The sequence below is a fragment of the Hoplias malabaricus genome, chromosome 2 (genome assembly GCF_029633855.1).
Source record: "Hoplias malabaricus isolate fHopMal1 chromosome 2, fHopMal1.hap1, whole genome shotgun sequence".
In the NCBI taxonomy this organism is placed as follows: Eukaryota; Metazoa; Chordata; class Actinopteri; order Characiformes; family Erythrinidae; genus Hoplias; species Hoplias malabaricus.
Genome location: NC_089801.1, coordinates 2,600,487 through 2,619,715, shown reverse-complemented (window position 1 = coordinate 2,619,715; position 19,229 = coordinate 2,600,487). Strand labels below are relative to the sequence as shown.

The 19,229-nt window shown below is 44.5% G+C and overlaps 1 protein-coding gene across 4 annotated transcripts in view; it reads right to left on the bottom strand.

Annotated features, from left to right (window-relative positions):
• Window positions 1–19,229, bottom strand: part of LOC136675525 (glucosidase 2 subunit beta-like) — a 132,875-nt gene that overhangs the window by 105,867 nt on the left and 7,779 nt on the right. For all 4 annotated transcript variants that reach the window (XM_066652097.1, XM_066652115.1, XM_066652105.1 and 1 more), the window contains exons 6-8: window positions 15,038–15,164; window positions 8,807–8,855; window positions 2,854–2,917 (exon numbers count right to left, since the gene is read on the bottom strand). In XM_066652097.1, the coding sequence (XP_066508194.1) occupies window positions 2,854–2,917; window positions 8,807–8,855; window positions 15,038–15,164 (240 nt within the window). The remainder of the gene's footprint in view (window positions 1–2,853; window positions 2,918–8,806; window positions 8,856–15,037; window positions 15,165–19,229) is intronic.

The window sequence follows — 19,229 nt, the reverse complement described above, 5'->3', positions numbered from 1 at the left end:
ATGCTGAATGAAGGTGTTTGGTGGAGAAGGAAGGCGTCTAATGCTGAATGAAAGTGTTTGGTGGAGAAGGATGGTGTCTAATGCTGAATGAAGGTGTTTGGTGGAGAAGGATGGTGTCTAATGCTGAAAGAAGGTGTTTGGTGGAGAAGGATGGTGTCTAATGCTGAAAGAAGGTGTTTGGTGGAGAAGGAAGGTGTCTAATGCTGAATGGAGGTGTTTGGTGGAGTAGGAAGGCGTCCAATGCTGAATGAAGGTGTTTGGTGGAGAAGGAAGGTGTCCAATGCTGAATGAAGGTGTTTGGTGGAGAAGGATGGCGTCTAATGCTGAATGAAAGTGTTTGGTGGAGAAGGAAGGCGTCTAATGCTGAATGAAGGTGTTTGGTGGAGATGGAAGGCGTCTAATGCTGAATGAAGGTGTTTGGTGGAAAAGGAAGTTGTCTAATGCTGAATGGAGGTGTTTGGTGGAGAAGGAAGGCGTCTAATGCTGAATTAAGGTGTTTGGTGGAGAAGGAAGATGTCAAATACTGAATGAAGGTGTTTGTTGGAGAAGGAAGATTTCTAATGCTGAATGAAGGTGTTTGATGGAGAAGAAAGGTGTCTAATGTTGAATGAAGGTGTTTGATGGAGAAGAAAGGTGTCTAATGCTGAATGAAGGTGTTTGGTGGAGAAGGAAGGTGTCTATTGCTGAATGAAGGTGTTTCGTGGGGAAGGAAAGTGTCTAATCCTGAATGAAGGTGTTTGGTGGGGAAGGAAGGTGTCTAATCCTGAATGGAGGTGTTTGGTGGAGACGGAAGATGTCAAATACTGAATGAAGGTGTTTGGTGGAGAAGGAAGGTGTCTAAAGCTGAATGAAGGTGTTTGGTGGAGAAGGAAGGTGTCTAATGCTGAATGAAGGTGTTTGTTGGAGAAGGAAGGTGTCCAATGCTGAATAAAGGTGTTTGGTAGAGAAGGATGGCGTCTAATGCTGAATGAAAGTGTTTGGTGGAGAAGGAAGGCGTCTAATGCTGAATTAAGGTGTTTGGTGGAGAAGGAAGATGTCAAATACTGAATGAAGGTGTTTGTTGGAGAAGGAAGATTTCTAATGCTGAATGAAGGTGTTTGATGGAGAAGAAAGGTGTCTAATGTTGAATGAAGGTGTTTGATGGAGAAGAAAGGTGTCTAATGCTGAATGAAGGTGTTTGGTGGAGAAGGAAGGTGTCTATTGCTGAATGAAGGTGTTTCGTGGGGAAGGATGGTGTCTAATCCTGAATGGAGGTGTTTGGTGGGGAAGGAAGGTGTCTAATCCTGAATGGAGGTGTTTGGTGGAGAAGGAAGATGTCAAATACTGAATAAAGGTGTTTGGTGGAGAAGGAAGGTGTCTAAAGCTGAATGAAGGTGTTTGGTGGAGAAGGAAGGTGTCTAATGCTGAATGAAGGTGTTTGTTGGAGAAGGAAGATTTCTAATGCTGAATGAAGGTGTTTGATGGAGAAGGAAGGTGTCTAATGTTGAATGAAGGTGTTTGATGGAGAAGAAAGGTGTCTAATGCTGAATGAAAGTGTTTGGTGGAGAAGGAAGGTGTCTACTGCTGAATGAAGGTGTTTGTTAGAGAGGAAAGGTGTCTAATGTTGAATGAAGGTGTTTGGTGGAGAAGGAAGGTGTCTACTGCTGAATGAAGGTGTTTGTTAGAGAGGAAAGGTGTCTAATGTTGAATGAAGGTGTTTGTTGGAGAAGGATTATGTTTTTTGGTGGTGTTGGCAGTCTGTTGGATTATTATGGGCACACCTGCTGAAAAACTTTGGTGTTTGAATACAAATGGCAGTTTAGTGAAGAACAAATTGTGGGGTGATTATTGTTGATATTGCTTACCTTAATATTCATGCAACATCACTGTGAGATTAACAGATATTATTATATTAAAATAATAATAATAGTAGTAATAATGCTAGATATTAATTGTGGGAAGCTCTTGACAGAGTTCAGTTTGAGGAGTTCCTGGTAAATGCCATGTCCCCCACAGATCAGCAGGAGGAAGATGATGATGATTTTACTGTTCTAGGATCAGCTCCCTACAGCTAAATCAGCATTCTTCACATTATCCCTCTGCTCCAGTGAGATCTCTCTCAGGTCAATAACAAAACTCTCCAGGCCTCTCTTACAAACACACACACACACACACACACACACACAGACACACACAGACACACACACACTAAAACACACCCACATAAAGAGAGAAACCATTTTGTTTACACAGAGACTTGCTGGAGTTTTGATGTGAGAGACACAGTTGAAAGTGGAACAGATGGTCTTGTTCTCATACACAGAGAAATTCTCTCTTTGCATCACACACTCTTTCTTAGACTCTCTCGTACACACAAACACACACACACACAGCTCTATGGAAAACCATTTGCCTAAACTGCACTTGTCACGCTCTGAATCCAAATGGGGGTGCTGCGCATGTGAGCTGAGAGCTCTGGCAGAATGTTAATGAAGGGTTCTGACCTGAAGCTCGAGTTTCCACTCTTTATTCTCTGCTGAAACTGATCTGAGACCTGTTCGTTTAAATAAAACCAACAAAGCAGAGCTTCAATTGAATTACCAATGGTGCCTAAAGTTGGCACACCACTGCTTCAGAGAGGAGGACAGAATCATGTTGATACTGAGAACAACAACGAGAGAACGAAGCTATTTGAAGGACAACACTGTGTTCGGTGGAGAACGTAGATGCTGGGGTTTATTTAAGGATTAAGAATATTTGAATAAAAATGGCAGTGTTCGGTGGAGTATAACTGTGGAGTGTAAACTGATGATGTCTGTCTGGAAAATGATGGCGTTAGAAAGTGACTGAGGCCCATATAGTTTTACCACTTGCCTGTGTCTTCTCTTCCGGCTCCTTGTTATGAATCACGCTGGACCCGCCTTCGTTCACTTTTGACCTGATGATAAACACAAAGAAACTTACATTGTACAGGAAACACACTACACAAACAAAGGTTTCTAGCTTCTACTCTTTACACTGGGAAGACTTTACACTGGATGTTGCTGAGAACAAAATTGATGGCATTCCTGGGCAGGTTAGTGATGTGTTATAAAGGTGTCAGGTGGAGCACCATGACTTCCAAGAGTTTTTAAATCCCTCTAGGTGGCACTTGCCAGTGAAGCATTCATTTATTTCTGTCTTTGGTGTTTAACCCATTTGTGGAATCTAACACACACACACACACACACACACACACACACACACACTCAGAACATTGGGCAGCCATCCCTAGTGCCCAAGGAACTGTTGGGGCATAGGTGCCTTGCTCAAGGGCAGTTCAGCCATGGATTGAAGGAGGAGGACAGCCCTGTTCCTTCTCTCCCTCTGCCCCAATTTTCATTTCTGGCTTTTCTAAAGATAAAACACAATCTGTGAGTGAATAACTGACTGTTAGTGTCTGTAACTGTTTGTATCTTAAAGCAGGTAAATGCACTAATCATACGGGGCATATACAGTGTATATGTTAAATATATAACATTCATTCATTCATTATCTGTAACCCTTATCCAATTCAGGGTCGCGGTGGGTCCAGAGCCTACCTGGAATCATTGGGCGCAAGGCAGGAATACACCCTGGAGGGGGCGCCAGTCCTTCACAGGGCAACACAGACACACACACATTCACTCACACCTACAGACACTTTTGAGTCGCCAATCCACCTACTAACGTGTGTTTTTGGACTGGGCGAGGAAACCGGAGCCCCCAGAGGAAACCCACGCAGACACAGAGAGAACACACCATACTCCTCACAGACAGTCACCCGGAGGAAACCCACGCAGACACAGAGAGAACACACCACACTCCTTACAGACAGTCACCCGGAGGAAACCCACGCAGACACAGAGAGAACACACCACACTCCTCACAGACAGTCACCCGGAGGAAACCCACGCAGACACAGAGAGAACACACCACACTCCTCACAGACAGTCACCCGGAGGAAACCCACGCAGACACAGGGAGAACACACCACACTCCTCACAGACAGTCACCCGGAGGAAACCCACGCAGACACAGGGCGAACACTAAATATATAACATGTTTGAATTAACATTCATATACAATAAAAAGTAAAAAAAAATATATGAAAAATGATGTAATATGTAAGAACATAAGAACATGTCTGACATATGTTAAAGGGTTAAAAACGAAAGGTAAGTGAGTAACCCGAATGTGTCAGTTGTCTTTTTTCATGTCGGGCAACCTCTGGGTTGAGTCTAGATTTGTCTGGATGTGCCTGCACAGTGGATGCTCAGAAAAAAAAAAATGTAAAAATTGAGGAAATGTTTAAGTAGGCCAGGCCTCAGGGGCCAAATTGGAGTGCTGTTTTATTTCATAATCTAAAAAGAGACACCAAACACCTCTTCCTGTTCAGTCTACTTCTGTTTGACCTTGTCTAATCCAAAACATGATAAATTAATATTCCTGCCCTGTTCCAAAGAGACCACTCTCTTTATTTCTTTGAGAAGGAGATAGAGAGAGGCATTAAGATTAGCATAAGAATCAAACTGGCTTTTGAAACCTTCTCCTTTCTCCAAACTTTCTTTCTTTCACAATCACCATGTGATTCAATACGACACAGATGTGACATGTAGAGAAATGTAATTATAATAGGTTCATCATTTCCATCAAGACAATTAACCATAAGAAGAAAATGAAGGGAACGGTTTTATTATTCCTTCCTTAATGGTATGACAGCGAGAGCAAATGAAGGACACCGCTACGAATATAAAACGCTCTCACCTTCTGAACACAGACAACAATCTAACAACTGCGTTTAACAAGAGGACAATTCAATTTTCTTCGTCTTCCTTCTATTCTGCTCTACTTTGAAGGACGAGTGCTTTATTTTAAACACTCACGTCTATGTAAATTGCTCTCTTTTCATTGGCTGCTTTCTGAAATCTCTATACAACTCCGGCATTAATGAGCGGGGCTAAACAGATTTGATTTGAGACACTGTACGTTCACACATTTGCAGTGACCTCCTGATCACAGCATGCATTCAGTTGCGCGCATACGGTCTGGGTTTAATCTCTGTAGGTTTCTATGGACGTTAGACTTAAAGTCTCCACGCTCAATGCCAAGTGACAAATAGTGGAGTTGGAGAGTTCTCTGGAACGATGGCGCTCCATTCAATTAGCTGTGGGACGTCAGTACCTGTGCCCACTCGTGTTTATGAGGCCGAATGCAATAAAATGCTCGCAGTAATGTTCCAAAGTACGGTATAAAGTTTTCCCAGAAGAGTAGGAGGCTGTTAATGCAGAAAGGTTGAAAAAAAAAAGCTACTTATTAATATCTTACATGTGGGTGGAACATGAAGAGTTTTTTTTTTATTTATTTTTAAATTGCTTTTTAAATATTTAATATTCCAAAATATGGGACCTGAGTTTTGGGAATACAAGTCCGATGACACTAGTTTGGAAAGATGTGAGGGAAACAGGGAGAGAAGGGTAGGAGAAAAAGAGAGGGGGGGGTAGATAGAGGAAAAGAGAGAGTGTGTGAGAGAGAGAGAGAGAGAGAGAGAGAGAGAGAGAGAGAGAGAGAGAGAGTGTGTGAGAGAGAGAGGATGACGGAGAGGGAGAGAATGCTGCTTACAGTTGGTCGTTAAATGCATCACCAGCGTTTTCCTAATGTGCTGCTGTGTGTTTTATAGTGGGTTTATTTTACAGCCTCCTTCTCGCTCTCTCTCTCATTTGCATTCCTAAGTTATCCTTTACTCCCCTATCTTTCTGTTTTCCATTTCTCCCTCCTCTCACCCCCATGTCTTCCTTTTTCTCTACTTACTTTTGGAATTCCTCAGCCCTCTTTTGTCTTTGCTTCCTACCTTAGTTCTCTTTACCTTTATCTAAGTCTTTTCTCTTCTTCCTTCACTCTGATGGTAGCTCCCTTCATTACAGATCCCTCTCAATCACTCCACTGTCTCTCCATTGTTTTTCCCCTTGCCTTCTCTCTCTCTCTCTCTCTCTCTCTCTCTCCATGTTTTGTCTCTTTTTCTTCTCCTCGCCCCACTCAGTCTTCCTAACCCTTCCTTCCCTCTGTTAGTTTGAAGTCTATTGATTCTCTGCTGTTTCACAAGTCTGGAAGAAATTTAAATATCTCTGTAGCAAGCAATATATGGAGCACAAACAACAAGGCGAGAAAAGAGAGAGAGAGAAAGAGAGAGAGAGAAGGTGGGGGACAGTGACAGATGGAGAGAGTGAGAAACAGAGAGAGGAGAGAGAGAGAGGGAGCAGAGGGGGACAATGACAGATAAAGTGAGAGAATGAGAGTGAGAGACAGAGTGGGGAGAGAGAGAGAGAGAGAGAGAGAGAAGCTATAGATTAAAGGATGCAAACAGGGCGATGATAAATTGTCTTTTTTGACTCTGAAAGGAAGATGAATGGCGGAGCTGAGAGAAGAGATTCGTCCTTTTAACAAACGACAGTCAGAGCATCGAGAGGGAAGCTATAGGTGGGTGGACGCTTACGCTAACCGCTAACGTGTCACATCCAGAGCCCGTGAATCAAAACCCTGTGCTGCTCTGACTTCTAATAAGAAGGAGAGGGAGATGAGTAAAGGGGAGAAAAAGAGGGAGAGAGAAGCAAATGGAGAGAGAGAAAGAGGGGGGTAAGGAGAGAATGTAGTGAGACGTAGCAAGTGAGAAGAAAGAAAGAAAAAAAGGGTTCGGGGCTAATGCCTGAGTCTGACAAATCAACGTGGCACAAAGCTGCAGCTGATCAATAACAGAACAAGCCTCGGAAAATGGAGCATTTCTGTCAATACAAGCTCTAGAACCAAAGAGAGAAAATCTAAAGTCACTTATGAAGAATGACATTTTGTTCCAGTTACAGGATACAGAGCCATGACTTGTTTAAACTTCTGTTAAAATAGTAGCTTCAGTAACCGTGTGCCTTTACATCAAACATCTAATGAAGGAGTTCTTAACGTAGCAGCTGGGAATGTCTGGGGGTCCCAGTGTGGTCCCTGGGGGTTGCGAGAGTGGTTCTACAACAGAAACTAAACATATTGGTATATCTATGTAAACGTAGGTGGAGGGAAGTTGTGGTTGACCAATCATCATTTGTCACTAAACTCACTGCTTACACACATTCACACAGCAGTACGCTCTGTACTTTATAAACACCGAAGAGTTTGTATCACTCTGTATCAGCTGCATTTTAGAAATCACTGGAAGTTATGAGCCTTGTGCCCAGTGACCCACCACGACCCTGGATAAGGGGTCAGATATTTCAGAAGACAACTGATTGGCTGTAGATTGGTCTTTCTGTAATTTTCTAGTTGTGTGAGAGAGTGTTGGACTGGATGGCGTTTTTGTTGAGTGGTGCACCGCGACCCTATAGTGGATTAAGTGGAAAATAATGATGATGAAGACGACTGGAGTGATGGTTCTTGTAAATGGTCCTCTATGCATTTGTTTTTCCAGAAAGTGCTTGCCTGTATTCATCGCTATATTTCAGAGCATACAACTGTCACTGCCGGTGATACAGATCTGAACCGTCTCATGTTTACTGCACTTGTCATGCATTGTGCTGAATTTCTCAGCGAGAACGTCCAAAGGGAAAACAAGGAAATATGACGAGGCATATCTCAAAGCAGGCTCATGCCAGTCACTGAAGAGATGAAGGAATTAAATGTGTCATTTTTGCAGTTTTAGGCTTGTTCTCTTAGGAAGTTGGTTTATTTTTAATTTTTTGTGCAGGGAAGAAATTAGGAGTAAATATGTTTAAAAAAAGACTTAAGCACAATCACTTTAAGCTGCAGTTGTGTATGAATGTACAAAAAAAAATCCAGTGGAGCTTGGTTGTGGGGGTGTAAGGGGGGGGTGTTAAAATATTCTCAACTACAAGAGGGGCACGGGAGAAAAAGTTTAGGAACCACTGATCTAAATGTCGTGTACACAGCTTGAATATGTACATACAGTGGACCCTCTATTAACGAACTTTCCAAGATACGAACCGAGCATTTGAACATTTTTTGCCTCCACCAACGAACCACGACTCTAGAAACGAACCCAAGCCTCCTCCGAGCCGGCGGCTGGAAATGGCCACTGACCCCAATAGGCGAGTCTCCCAGCGCCCCCCAGACTTGAGTGAGCTTTTAAGATTAGCACATTGTAGCTTTAGCAATTTAGCATTAGTGTAAATAGCAGACATGGAAATTCATGCTAAGTTAAACCGTATCTACGCTTCATCTCCCCACATTCACCGCCTACTCTCCGTTATTCCACCCACCCCCACCTCCCCCACCTCCCGTCATACAGCCAGTGCCTGTGTTACTCCTCCAGCCAGTCGTCACGTCTTCAAGGTAGCGATGTGTAACCGCTTACAACTTTATTATTTCTTTTTTACTACTGTTTCCACTGTATTTCTCTTTTATTTTTAGTAACGCTACATGTATTTTTTTACTAATTTGAGAGTGTTGTAAACTTATATCAGTGTAAAAAGGATGACTTTCTTGGTGGGCGCTGGAACCCATTAATTGCTTTTCCATTATTTTAAATGGGGAAAATTGACTCGAGAAACGAACTTTTCCACTTACGAATCGGGTCACGGAACGGATCAAGTTCGTAGGTAGAGGTTCCACTGTATATATATTTACCTCTTGGTTTCTCTATACCTTTTCACTCTTATTTTAATACAATTCCTTCCTTTAGATCATATCTATTGTGTATTATACCACTCTTCCTACTACTCTCCTGACTACTAGTACATTGTTTAGTTATATATATTATATTTATCATGTCTAATGTTTGTAAATATGTAATACATCAGCCACCACTTACGTGCCACCGGGGGGAGCTCCTCCATGCAGTTTGTTCTCTTCTCCAAAACCTTTTGGAAGTAAAAGAGAAGCACAATTTTTTTATTTTAATTTGACAACAGCTGACACTTTGACAATAGATTCTAGTTGGAATAAGCCTTTATAAATGTAGATTATGTCTATGTCACTGTGTGATTCGGTGTTACATAGTCCAATAAAAGACAAGAGGCTTTATTTCCATTAGGGAGTCTCGTTGTTTGCAAGGAAGTCCTCCAACTAAAAACACCTGGACAACATTGCACAAGAGGTCCAGAAATCACCAGGGGATACATACAAAATCATGTCTCTGTTATAAGGACTGTTAGAAGGGTCTGACGGCAAGTACATGCTTTGTCACTGATTACTGATAGAGCACCATGATAAATATGAACATGATTGTTTTGTCTCTTGTTAAAGCTGTTTCCTGCCTGAAGAACCCTATTAGTGAAGTAAAAAATCACTATTAATGAAAATCGATGTAGTACTGGGCTTTAACTGTCATTAAACAGAGGGATGGATGAATAGAAAAAAAACAAACACAATAAACAAGACATACTTCAACCATTTCACAATTTTCAGGTGATTATTTGGGTTATTAAATTTAAAATGGCCAAGATTTTTATTTGTCATTATTATCTGCTCTTTGTTATGCATGAGAGAGAGAGAGAGAGAGAGAGAGAGAGAGAGAGAGAGAGAGAGCAAGAGAGAGAGAGAGGGGGGGGAGCAAGAGAGAGAGAGAGAGAGAGAGAGAGAGAGAGAGAGAGAGCAAGAGAGAGAGAGAGGGGGGGGGAGCAAGAGAGAGAGAGAGAGAGGGGGGAGAGCAAGAGAGAGAGAGAGCAAGAGAGAGAGAGCAAGAGAGAGAGAGCAAGAGAGGGGGGAGAGAGCAAGAGAAAGAGAGAGAGAGAGCAAGAGAGAGAGAGAGAGGGGGAGCAAGAGAAAGAGAGAGAGAGAGCAAGAGAGGGGGGGAGAGAGGGAGAGGGAGGGAGAGGGAAAGAGAAGGGGGGAGAGGGAGCAAGAGAGAGGGGGAGAGAGAAATAGAGAAAGCAGAGACAAAAAGTAAAAGAAGAGACAACAAAATAAAGTATGAACAAAGAAAGAAAGGAATAAAAAGTAGAAGGTAGCAGAAATACAGCCAAACGAGGCTCTGCAAGAAAATGAAACAGAACAAACAAAAGAGAGAAAAGTAGGGAAAGAGAAAAAGAAGTAGAGAAGTTTGAGTGTGTGTGTGTGTGTGTGTGAGAGAGAGAGAGAGAGAGACAGAGAGTGAGAGAGAGAGATACAGAAAGAGACAAAGAGAGACAGAGAAAGATGGAGAGAGAGAGTGTGTGTGTGTGTGTGAGAGAGAGAGAAAGAGACAGAGAGGGAGGAGAGAGACAGAGAGTGAGAGAGAGAGATACAGAAAGAGACAAAGAGAGACAGAGAAAGATGGAGAGAGAGAGAGTGTGTGTGTGTGTGTGTGTGAGAGAGAGAGAAAGAGACAGAGAGGGAGGAGAGAGAGAGAGAGAGAGAGAGAGAGAGAGAGTGTGTTCAAGATGCTGAAATTCAGGCTGCAATCAGTGGTCTTTGTACTGGCAGCTAAAGCCTGATGACAGCAATCACACACTTTTGCACATGCACACGCACACACACACACACACACACACACACACACACACACACACACACACGGAGAGAGAGAGAGGGAGAAAGAGAGGAAAGCCAGAAAAAAGAAAGTCATCTAGCACTTCTGAGATCCTCTCTCTCTCTCTCTCACTGCTGAAGAAAAGTGTTCGTTGTGATGGTGTGATATAATTCATCCCTCTTTCTCTCTGATCCATTTTGGGAACGCTGAGAGGCTAAAGTGGCAGCGGCTGTGTACGGGACGGAACTGAATCACTACACACTCTCAGAATAAAACAGCAGTAATTACACAGCACTGAACCCGGATCAGTTAACTACAGCACACTCTGTGTGTGTGTGTGTAAAGACTCACTTCAGCAGCAGTCAAAATCTTACTCTCAATCACACGGATGTTGTCAACTGGCCCAGAACCAAAAGCTGAAAAATTAAAATATATATATACAGCTCCTCACATGAATCAGTTCTAGAGCCTGGCTACATGCTCCAGAGAATGGAGAGTGTTTTCTTCCACAGTCACATACACCTCACACGTCCTGGAATAAAACGCAGCAGTCCCAGTGCACGCAGCCTTGCTGATGGAACTTTATTTCACCCTTTTGAACTCAGGGAAACCTATTCAACTCTAAACGACCCTCTAAAAATATCTAATGTTCAGACACACGGGGGCAGAACACTCAAAACCGACCTGCAGTAACACATCAGCGGCTTCAGGGGAAAAGGCCAAGCTGCCGTCGCTCGGCTCCATCAGGTTTAATTTAAGCAGCGACGGTCAATTAGACGCCCATTATGTTACAGTCAAGTATCTCCATTTCAGTTATATGTCCAAACCTTTGTAGACCCTTTTTTGTAATGAGCATTCTCTTTACACACAACACACACGGTTTGTATCATTTAAAGAATGGCTTAACGTCGTCGGCCATATTTGAATATAAAACCCAGAGCAGTGGAACTGTGGGGAACATCAGAAGTGATGGAGCTCCGTACACTACCTTCGCAAAGCTGAACCAATGATCCAAGATCGATTTCTGATTTTACTGATGTTTCTACGGTTGATATCAATCAAATACTCACAGAGTATAGGCTGTTGCTACCTATTGATACCATGGACGCTAACAGTAAGAAGCACTGTAGTAGAATAACAGGGTTATTTACGTCTTCCTATTTGAAAAAGCTTTCCTGTAAAGCATGCCAGCGAACCTAAAAAGAGCCTCTTAAACTTTGCGTGACCCTTCCTGAGACGTCGTATGACAAGCCAAACAACTGCACCCAAGCTCAGCATCAATAATAACAGCAGCAGCCCCAGTGGAAAAGGCCAATAAGCCAGTGTGCGGTCAGTGGAATATCATAATACCAAAAATATCGTTAAAGGACAAAGCATCCATCTGAGAAAAGCAAACCAGCCTCATGCACAAAAGCCCTTTAAAAACAGATTAATGCTTAAGTGTTTTCAAAAGCCCTGTGTATCGCCTTGAGCCAATCAGGAGAGAGAACACTGCACCTCGTCTGGTTCTGGTTCATGAGCAGCCGATATTTAACTGAATTTCCATAAAGGAGACATGCCCATGCAGTGAATACGGCAAGAAAAATACTGACATATTAAACAACCGCTGAAGAAGGAATTCTGAAGAAAAACAGAGAGAGATTTTAATGTTAACTCTGGCACCTCTAGTAAAAAGTAGACATTTTATCGGATTTAGTTTTAAATGTGTTCAATATGTTCAATTTCAACAAAAATAGTAAATGTAAACTATGAAGAGGCGGTGACGGTGGCGCAGCAGGTTAGTGTCGCAGTCACACAGCTCAAGGGTCCTGGAGGTTGTGGGTTTGTTTCCCGCTCGGGGTGACTGTCTGTGAGGGGTGTGGTGTGTTCTCCCTGTGTCTGCGTGGGTTTCCTCCGGGTGACTGTCTGTGAGGAGTACGGTGTGTTCTCCCTGTGTCTGCGTGGGTTTCCTCCAGGTGACTGTCTGTGAGGAGTATGGTGTGTTCTCCCTGTGTCTGCATGGGTTTCCTCCGGGTGACTGTCTGTGTGGAGTGTGGTGTGTTCTCCCTGTGTCTGCGTGGGTTTCCTCCGGGTGACTGTCTGTGAGGAGTGTGGTGTGTTCTCCCTGTGTCTGCGTGGGTTTCCTCCAGGTGACTGTCTGTGAGGAGTGTGGTGTGTTCTCCCTGTGTCTGCATGGGTTTCCTCCGGGTGACTGTCTGTGTGGAGTGTGGTGTGTTCTCCCTGTGTCTGCGTGGGTTTCCTCCGGGTGACTGTCTGTGAGGAGTGTGGTGTGTTCTCCCTGTGTCTGCGTGGGTTTCCTCCGGGTGACTGTCTGTGAGGAGTGTGGTGTGTTCTCTCTGTGTCTGCGTGGGTTTCCTCCGGGTGACTGTCTGTGAGGAGTGTGGTGTGTTCTCTCTGTGTCTGCGTGGGTTTCCTCCGGGTGACTGTCTGTGAGGAGTGTGTTGTGTTCTCCCTGTGTCTGCGTGGGTTTCCTCCAGGTGACTGTCTGTGAGGAGTACGGTGTGTTCTCCCTGTGTCTGCGTGGGTTTCCTCCGGGTGACTGTCTGTGAGGAGTGTGGTGTGTTCTCCCTGTGTCTGCGTGGGTTTCCTCTGGGTGACTGTCTGAGAGGAGTGTGTTGTGTTCTCCCTGTGTCTGCGTGGGTTTCCTCCGGGTGACTGTCTGTGAGGAGTACGGTGTGTTCTCCCTGTGTCTGCGTGGGTTTCCTCCGGGTGACTGTCTGTGAGGAGTGTGGTGTGTTCTCTCTGTGTCTGCGTGGGTTTCCTCCGGGTGACTGTCTGTGAGGGGTGTGGTGTGTTCTCTCTGTGTCTGCGTGGGTTTCCTCCGGGTGACTGTCTGTGAGGAGTACGGTGTGTTCTCCCTGTGTCTGCGTGGGTTTCCTCCGGGTGACTGTCTGTGAGGAGTGTGGTGTGTTCTCCCTGTGTCTGCATGGGTTTCCTCCGGGTGACTGTCTGTGTGGAGTGTGGTGTGTTCTCCCTGTGTCTGCGTGGGTTTCCTCCGGGTGACTGTCTGTGAGGAGTGTGGTGTGTTCTCCCTGTGTCTGCGTGGGTTTCCTCCGGGTGACTGTCTGTGAGGAGTGTGGTGTGTTCTCTCTGTGTCTGCGTGGGTTTCCTCCGGGTGACTGTCTGTGAGGAGTGTGTTGTGTTCTCCCTGTGTCTGCGTGGGTTTCCTCCGGGTGCTCCGGTTTCCTCCCACAGTCCAGAAACACACGTTGGTAGGTGGATTGGCGACTCAAAAGTGTCCGTAGGTGTGAGTGTGTGAGTGAATGTGTGTGTGTGTGTGTGTGTGTGTTGCCCTGTGAAGGACTGGTGCCCCCTCCAGGGTGTATTCCCGCCTTGCGCCCAATGATTCCAGGTAGGCTCTGGACCCACCGCGACCCTGAACTGGATAAGGGTTACAGACAATGAATGAATGAAAGAACTATGAAGAAACTTAATAAAAAAATAATTACAACTGAGTTCAACAACCCAAGCATTTTTCGTAATGACTTATGGCTTGTAAACCACAATAAGCCTCACTTGGTATGAGGTGTGTGTGCGTGTGCATTACAAAAACATTTAATTGGATACGCCAATCAATCAACAGAGAAAATTTGTATACTGTCAAAGGCATAAATAATGCTTCCACTGGACAAACATTAAGTTATGGTAAGTGGGTATACACACACACACACACAGTTTTTCAAACACAGTTCGCAGCAGAAAAAAACACAATTATAAGTCTATCAAAGGCAAGAATCCATTAGCAAAAACACATCAAATATTTACTGAGGAAATAAGTTATGGTGTTTTTAAATTTCTCTTTCCAAGAGCGAACCTTCCGCGCATTTTAATTAGGAAAATGAAATCAAAATTCATGCAGCAGCTTATCAGGCAGCAGCACCAAACAATAACAATAAAAAATGCCAGTGTTCCTCATAAAATGTTCCCGATTTATTGAGCGGCCAATTTGATGGCTCCCGCTAGATTTTAAATTACTAATCAACACACCCCTGCTTCTGTGCGCTTGTGTGTGTGTGTGTGTGTGTGTGTGTGTGTGAGGGGGGGTGGGGGTGGGTTTGCAATTACCTCAGGCTCAACTGCAGCTTAATGCGAGCTGAAAAAGCTTTAGTGTGGTCTTAAACATGGACACAAAAGTGTTAAAAAGATGCCACAAACATTAATCCTGATTAAATACTGACAGAATAACCATATTCCATCCTTGTGTCTTAAAAAATGAACAGGTTCTGACAGGTTTGTACAGTGCAGATATTTGCAAACGTGTCTAACGTACATCTTTTGGAGGATGCTTTTGGCAATTGCAATGAATACACAGATAAGTCACTCAACGTTCTTCAGTAAAAAACTGTAGTCTATCTGTTGCTCTGCATACTGCGTTAGACCCATTTCACCCTGTTCTGCAATGGTCAAGACCACACACAGGCTCCACAGAGCAGGTATGATTTGGGTGCTGGATCATTCTCAGTGCTGCAGTGATGTTGACGTGGTGGTGGTGTGTTAGTGTGTGTTGTTGGTGGATCAGACGTGTGAAAATCTTCCATCCTCACATTTATAAGTTGTCAACACATGGTTTCCATATATGTGCATCATACTCACCATCTTCAGACTTAACTGCAATCTCCAAATGCTCTTTCTCAGTCTCAGCCTTCAGCTTCATCCCCCTGTATTCCTCCACCTTCATCCTCAGGTCCTCAGACATTTTCTGGAGCTGTTGAAGCTGGGCCTGAATAAAGAACAAATGTATCCCATTAATTAATATTACTGTAGTATACAATGAAACCATTCATTCATTCATTATCTGTAACCCTTATCCAGTTCAGGGTCACGGTGGGTCCAGAGCCTACCTGGAATCATTGGGCGCAAGGCGGGAATACACCCTGGAGGGGGCGCCAGTCCTTCACAGGGCCACACACACACACACACACACACACACACAGACACACACACACACACACACACACACACACGGACACTATTGAGTCGCCAATCCACCTACCAACGTGTGTTTCTGGACTGTGGGAGGAAACCGGAGCACCCGGAGGAAACCCATGCAGACACAGGGAGAACACACCAACTCCTCACAGACAGTCACCCGGAGGAAACCCACGCGGATACAGGGAGAACACACCACACTCCTCACAGACAGTCACCCGGAGGGACCCCACGCAGACACTGAGAGAACACACCACACTCCTCACAGACAGTCACCCGGAGGAAACCCATGCGGACACAGGGAGAACACACCACACTCCTCACAGACAGTCACCCGGAGGAAACCACGCAGACACAGGGAGAACACACCACACTCCTCACAGACAGTCACCCGGAGGAAACCCACGCAGACACAGGGAGAACACACCACACTCCTCACAGACAGTCACCCGGAGGAAACCCACACAGACACAGGGAGAACACACCACACTCCTCACAGACAGTCACCCGGAGGAAACCCACACAGACACAGGGAGAACACACCACACTCCTCACAGACAGTCACCCGGAGGAAACCCACGCAGACACAGGGAGAACACACCACACTCCTCACAGACAGTCACCCGGAGGAAACCCACGCAGACACAGGGAGAACACACCACACTCCTCACAGACAGTCACCCGGAGCGGGAATCGAACCCACAACCTCCAAGTCTCTGGAGCTGTGTGACTGCGACTCTACCTGCTGCCCCACTGTGCCGCCCACAATGAAACCAAACAGTCTTAAATAAATAATGTTGATATTTTGTATCCAGTGTTCTGAAATGAAGAGCTTTAACCATGTGTTTGCTGCAGTAACCATTTCTATTCTTCTAGGCCGTACACGATGTCGAGAGGATGGAATATTTCTGAGAAATTGATGCAATTTAGTCCCTGAGCATTACTAAGGCTTAATGACAAACGTCCCCCCGTGGGATTGAACACTGTGACCTGTGAACTGCTCAAGATCATGCTCCTGCTTCATGCTTTTCTCTGGCGATGTTACAAACTGTGATTTGGTGCAGCTCAAAGTAAGCTAATTCATTCATTATGATGTGTATATACAAGCTTCCCATCATATGGTGTATATACTGAACTCCTATATGCACAGCAACAAGCCTATATACTGCAGGTATTAACTCTTTAATGGCCAGGGTTCCTCAAATACAGGACAGGAAAATAGGTTATGTATTTGATGAAATGGAGGCATGGATGAATAAGAGTGCAGGCAGTTTTTATGAGCGTTCAGGGATCTGATTTTCTGTTATAAATCACTTCCATCAAACCACGTCGCAGCAATGACAAACAACTACACAGAGGTACGGTCTAAATTCCCATCTGCTAGCACAATTACTGAAAAAAATATCCAAAACCATGCTTCCCTATGTGTGTGAGTGTGTGTGTAGGTATACCACATTGCCTTCCAATTTCCCAGGGAGAATTTACCCATAATGCAATGATGGATTCTATCAGTGTGGGTTTGGCTAAGCATGACTGGCTTTCTAGGGCAGGAGCAGAAACGTACCAAGCTTTTTCCCCAAACCCTGCTAGAGATTTATAAGACTCATTTTCAGATAGCCAGACTTCTCACTCGCTTTCTCATCTCCCTCTCTTCCCATTTTGCCCCCTCCGAAGCCTGAAGATGAAATAATCAATGAATAATTATAAACAGTGCTGTTTACGTTGCATTTCAAATTAAAGTCTATAGTGTTACTACTATACAGATGCATATATATATATAAAAAAAAACAATGAGCATTAAACTAAATGGGAAGCTCTGGAGCATCCACATATGAGCGTAAGTGCCCAATGCCAAGTGGGAGATGGAGGATGGAGGTGTAAAGTCCCTTAGTTACTGGAATGTGGAGCAGGTGTTGAGTATTTTTGAGGGGCTCCATACATTACCAGTGGGATCAGCTGGAGTGATATTTCAGATCAAGGACTACACCCAACACACTAATGTTGATATGGTGAAATTAAGTCTACAGATCTGTGCTAATATCTAATGTAAACCTACCCCAGGAGATCAGAGGCTGTAGATGCAGCAAAAAGGAAACAAACTCCAGGTAAAACCCATTTCCGAAATAAAACATATAAGTACGAATAAGTACCGCAGAGGGCGGCACGGTGGTGCAGCAGGTTAGTGTCGCAGTCACACAGCTCCAGGGACCTGGAGGTTGTGGGTTCGATTGCCGATCTGGGTGACTGTCTGTGAGGAGTGTGGTGTGTTCTCCCTGTGTCTGCGTGGGTTTCCTCCGGGTGACTGTCTGTGAGGAGTGTGGTGTGTTCTCCTTGTGTCTGTGTGGGTTTCCTCCGGGTGACTGTCTGTGAGGAGTGTGGTGTGTTCTCCCTGTGTCTGCGTGGGTTTCCTCTGGGTGACTGTCTGTGAGGAGTGTGGTGTGTTCTCCCTGTGTCTGCGTGGGTTTCCTCTAATTGACTGTCTGTGATGAGTGTGGTGTGTTTTCCCTGTGTCTGCGTGGGTTTCCTCTGGGTGACTGTCTGTGATGAGTGTGGTGTGTTCTCCCTGTGTCTGCGTGGGTTTCCTCTAATTGACTGTCTGTGATGAGTGTGGTGTGTTCTCCCTGTGTCTGCGTGGGTTTCCTCTGGGTGACTGTCTGTGAGGAGTGTGGTGTGTTCTCCCTGTGTCTGCGTGGGTTTCCTCTGGGTGACTGTCTGTGATGAGTGTGGTGTGTTTTCCCTGTGTCTGCGTGGGTTTCCTGGTGGATTGGCGACTCAAAAGTGTCCATAGGTGTGTGTGTGTGGACCCACCACAACACTGAACTGGATAAGCGGTTACAATGAATTAATAAATGAAAGTACGGCAGAGTTTAATAAATAGACAGGCCTTGGGTCTCAGTATTGAAGTTATATTTTTGTTACTGGACTTTAGTTGCGTTATTCAGGCACGAACCAGACCTAGACTCCTCTCATCCTTTGCAGGTGAGTACACAGTACATCAGTCTCCTCAGAGATACACACGCACCACTAAACTAGTGTGTATCTATAATATAAGACATCAGAAATATAGAAATAAAAGTAAAAAGTGGGGTTTAAAAAGAACCATCCTAATGAATGTGAATATGCGCAAATACAAAAGCACAGAGGGAATAATCCAGTATTATTTACAATACATTGCAGACTGATAACAACATCCGTGGAGTGATACAGTAATACACTTTAGTACAGTTCCCTTAGTCGTGTTTTTTTTCTTTTTCAAAGTGGAGTTGAATAATGCAAGGGGGGGTTACGGGGTTCATTCTAAAGTGCACTCTGTAAATCAAAGCTTTTCTGAGAAGCTTGTTTAATGTTGGTATAAAACAATGATATTTAAAAGCGGCCTAGAAATTCAACTGAAAACATGGCAACCTTGAAGGCTTCGTGCATTCCTGGTGCTGTGATAAAACGTGTCCTCTGACTTGGGCATTCATTTGAAGCACAAAACAGATTGATTTCACTGGATTTTTAATATTTTTCAGAGCCATTTATTTATCGTCTAGCATTACCAGCTAACAGCGCTGAGGCATGAAGCCCCGGTAACCCTGGAAACCTCAGTAACCCAGAAACGCAGCATTGTACTGCTTGGTTGGACCCTGGAGAACTCGGCCCAATCTGACACCTGCTCGGCCAATCAGAGTGACACTTCTGGAACGGTGGGCGGGGTCAGAGGTCGTCCCGCCTCTCAGTCTGAATCTGTCAATCACACCAGAGCACAGGAGAGGGCAGCAAGTCCCTGGAGCACTCGGATAAAGCTAACAGGTGTGTATGAGGGTGTGGGAGTATGTGAGTGTGTGTGATGGATGTCCTTTAAAAAAATTAG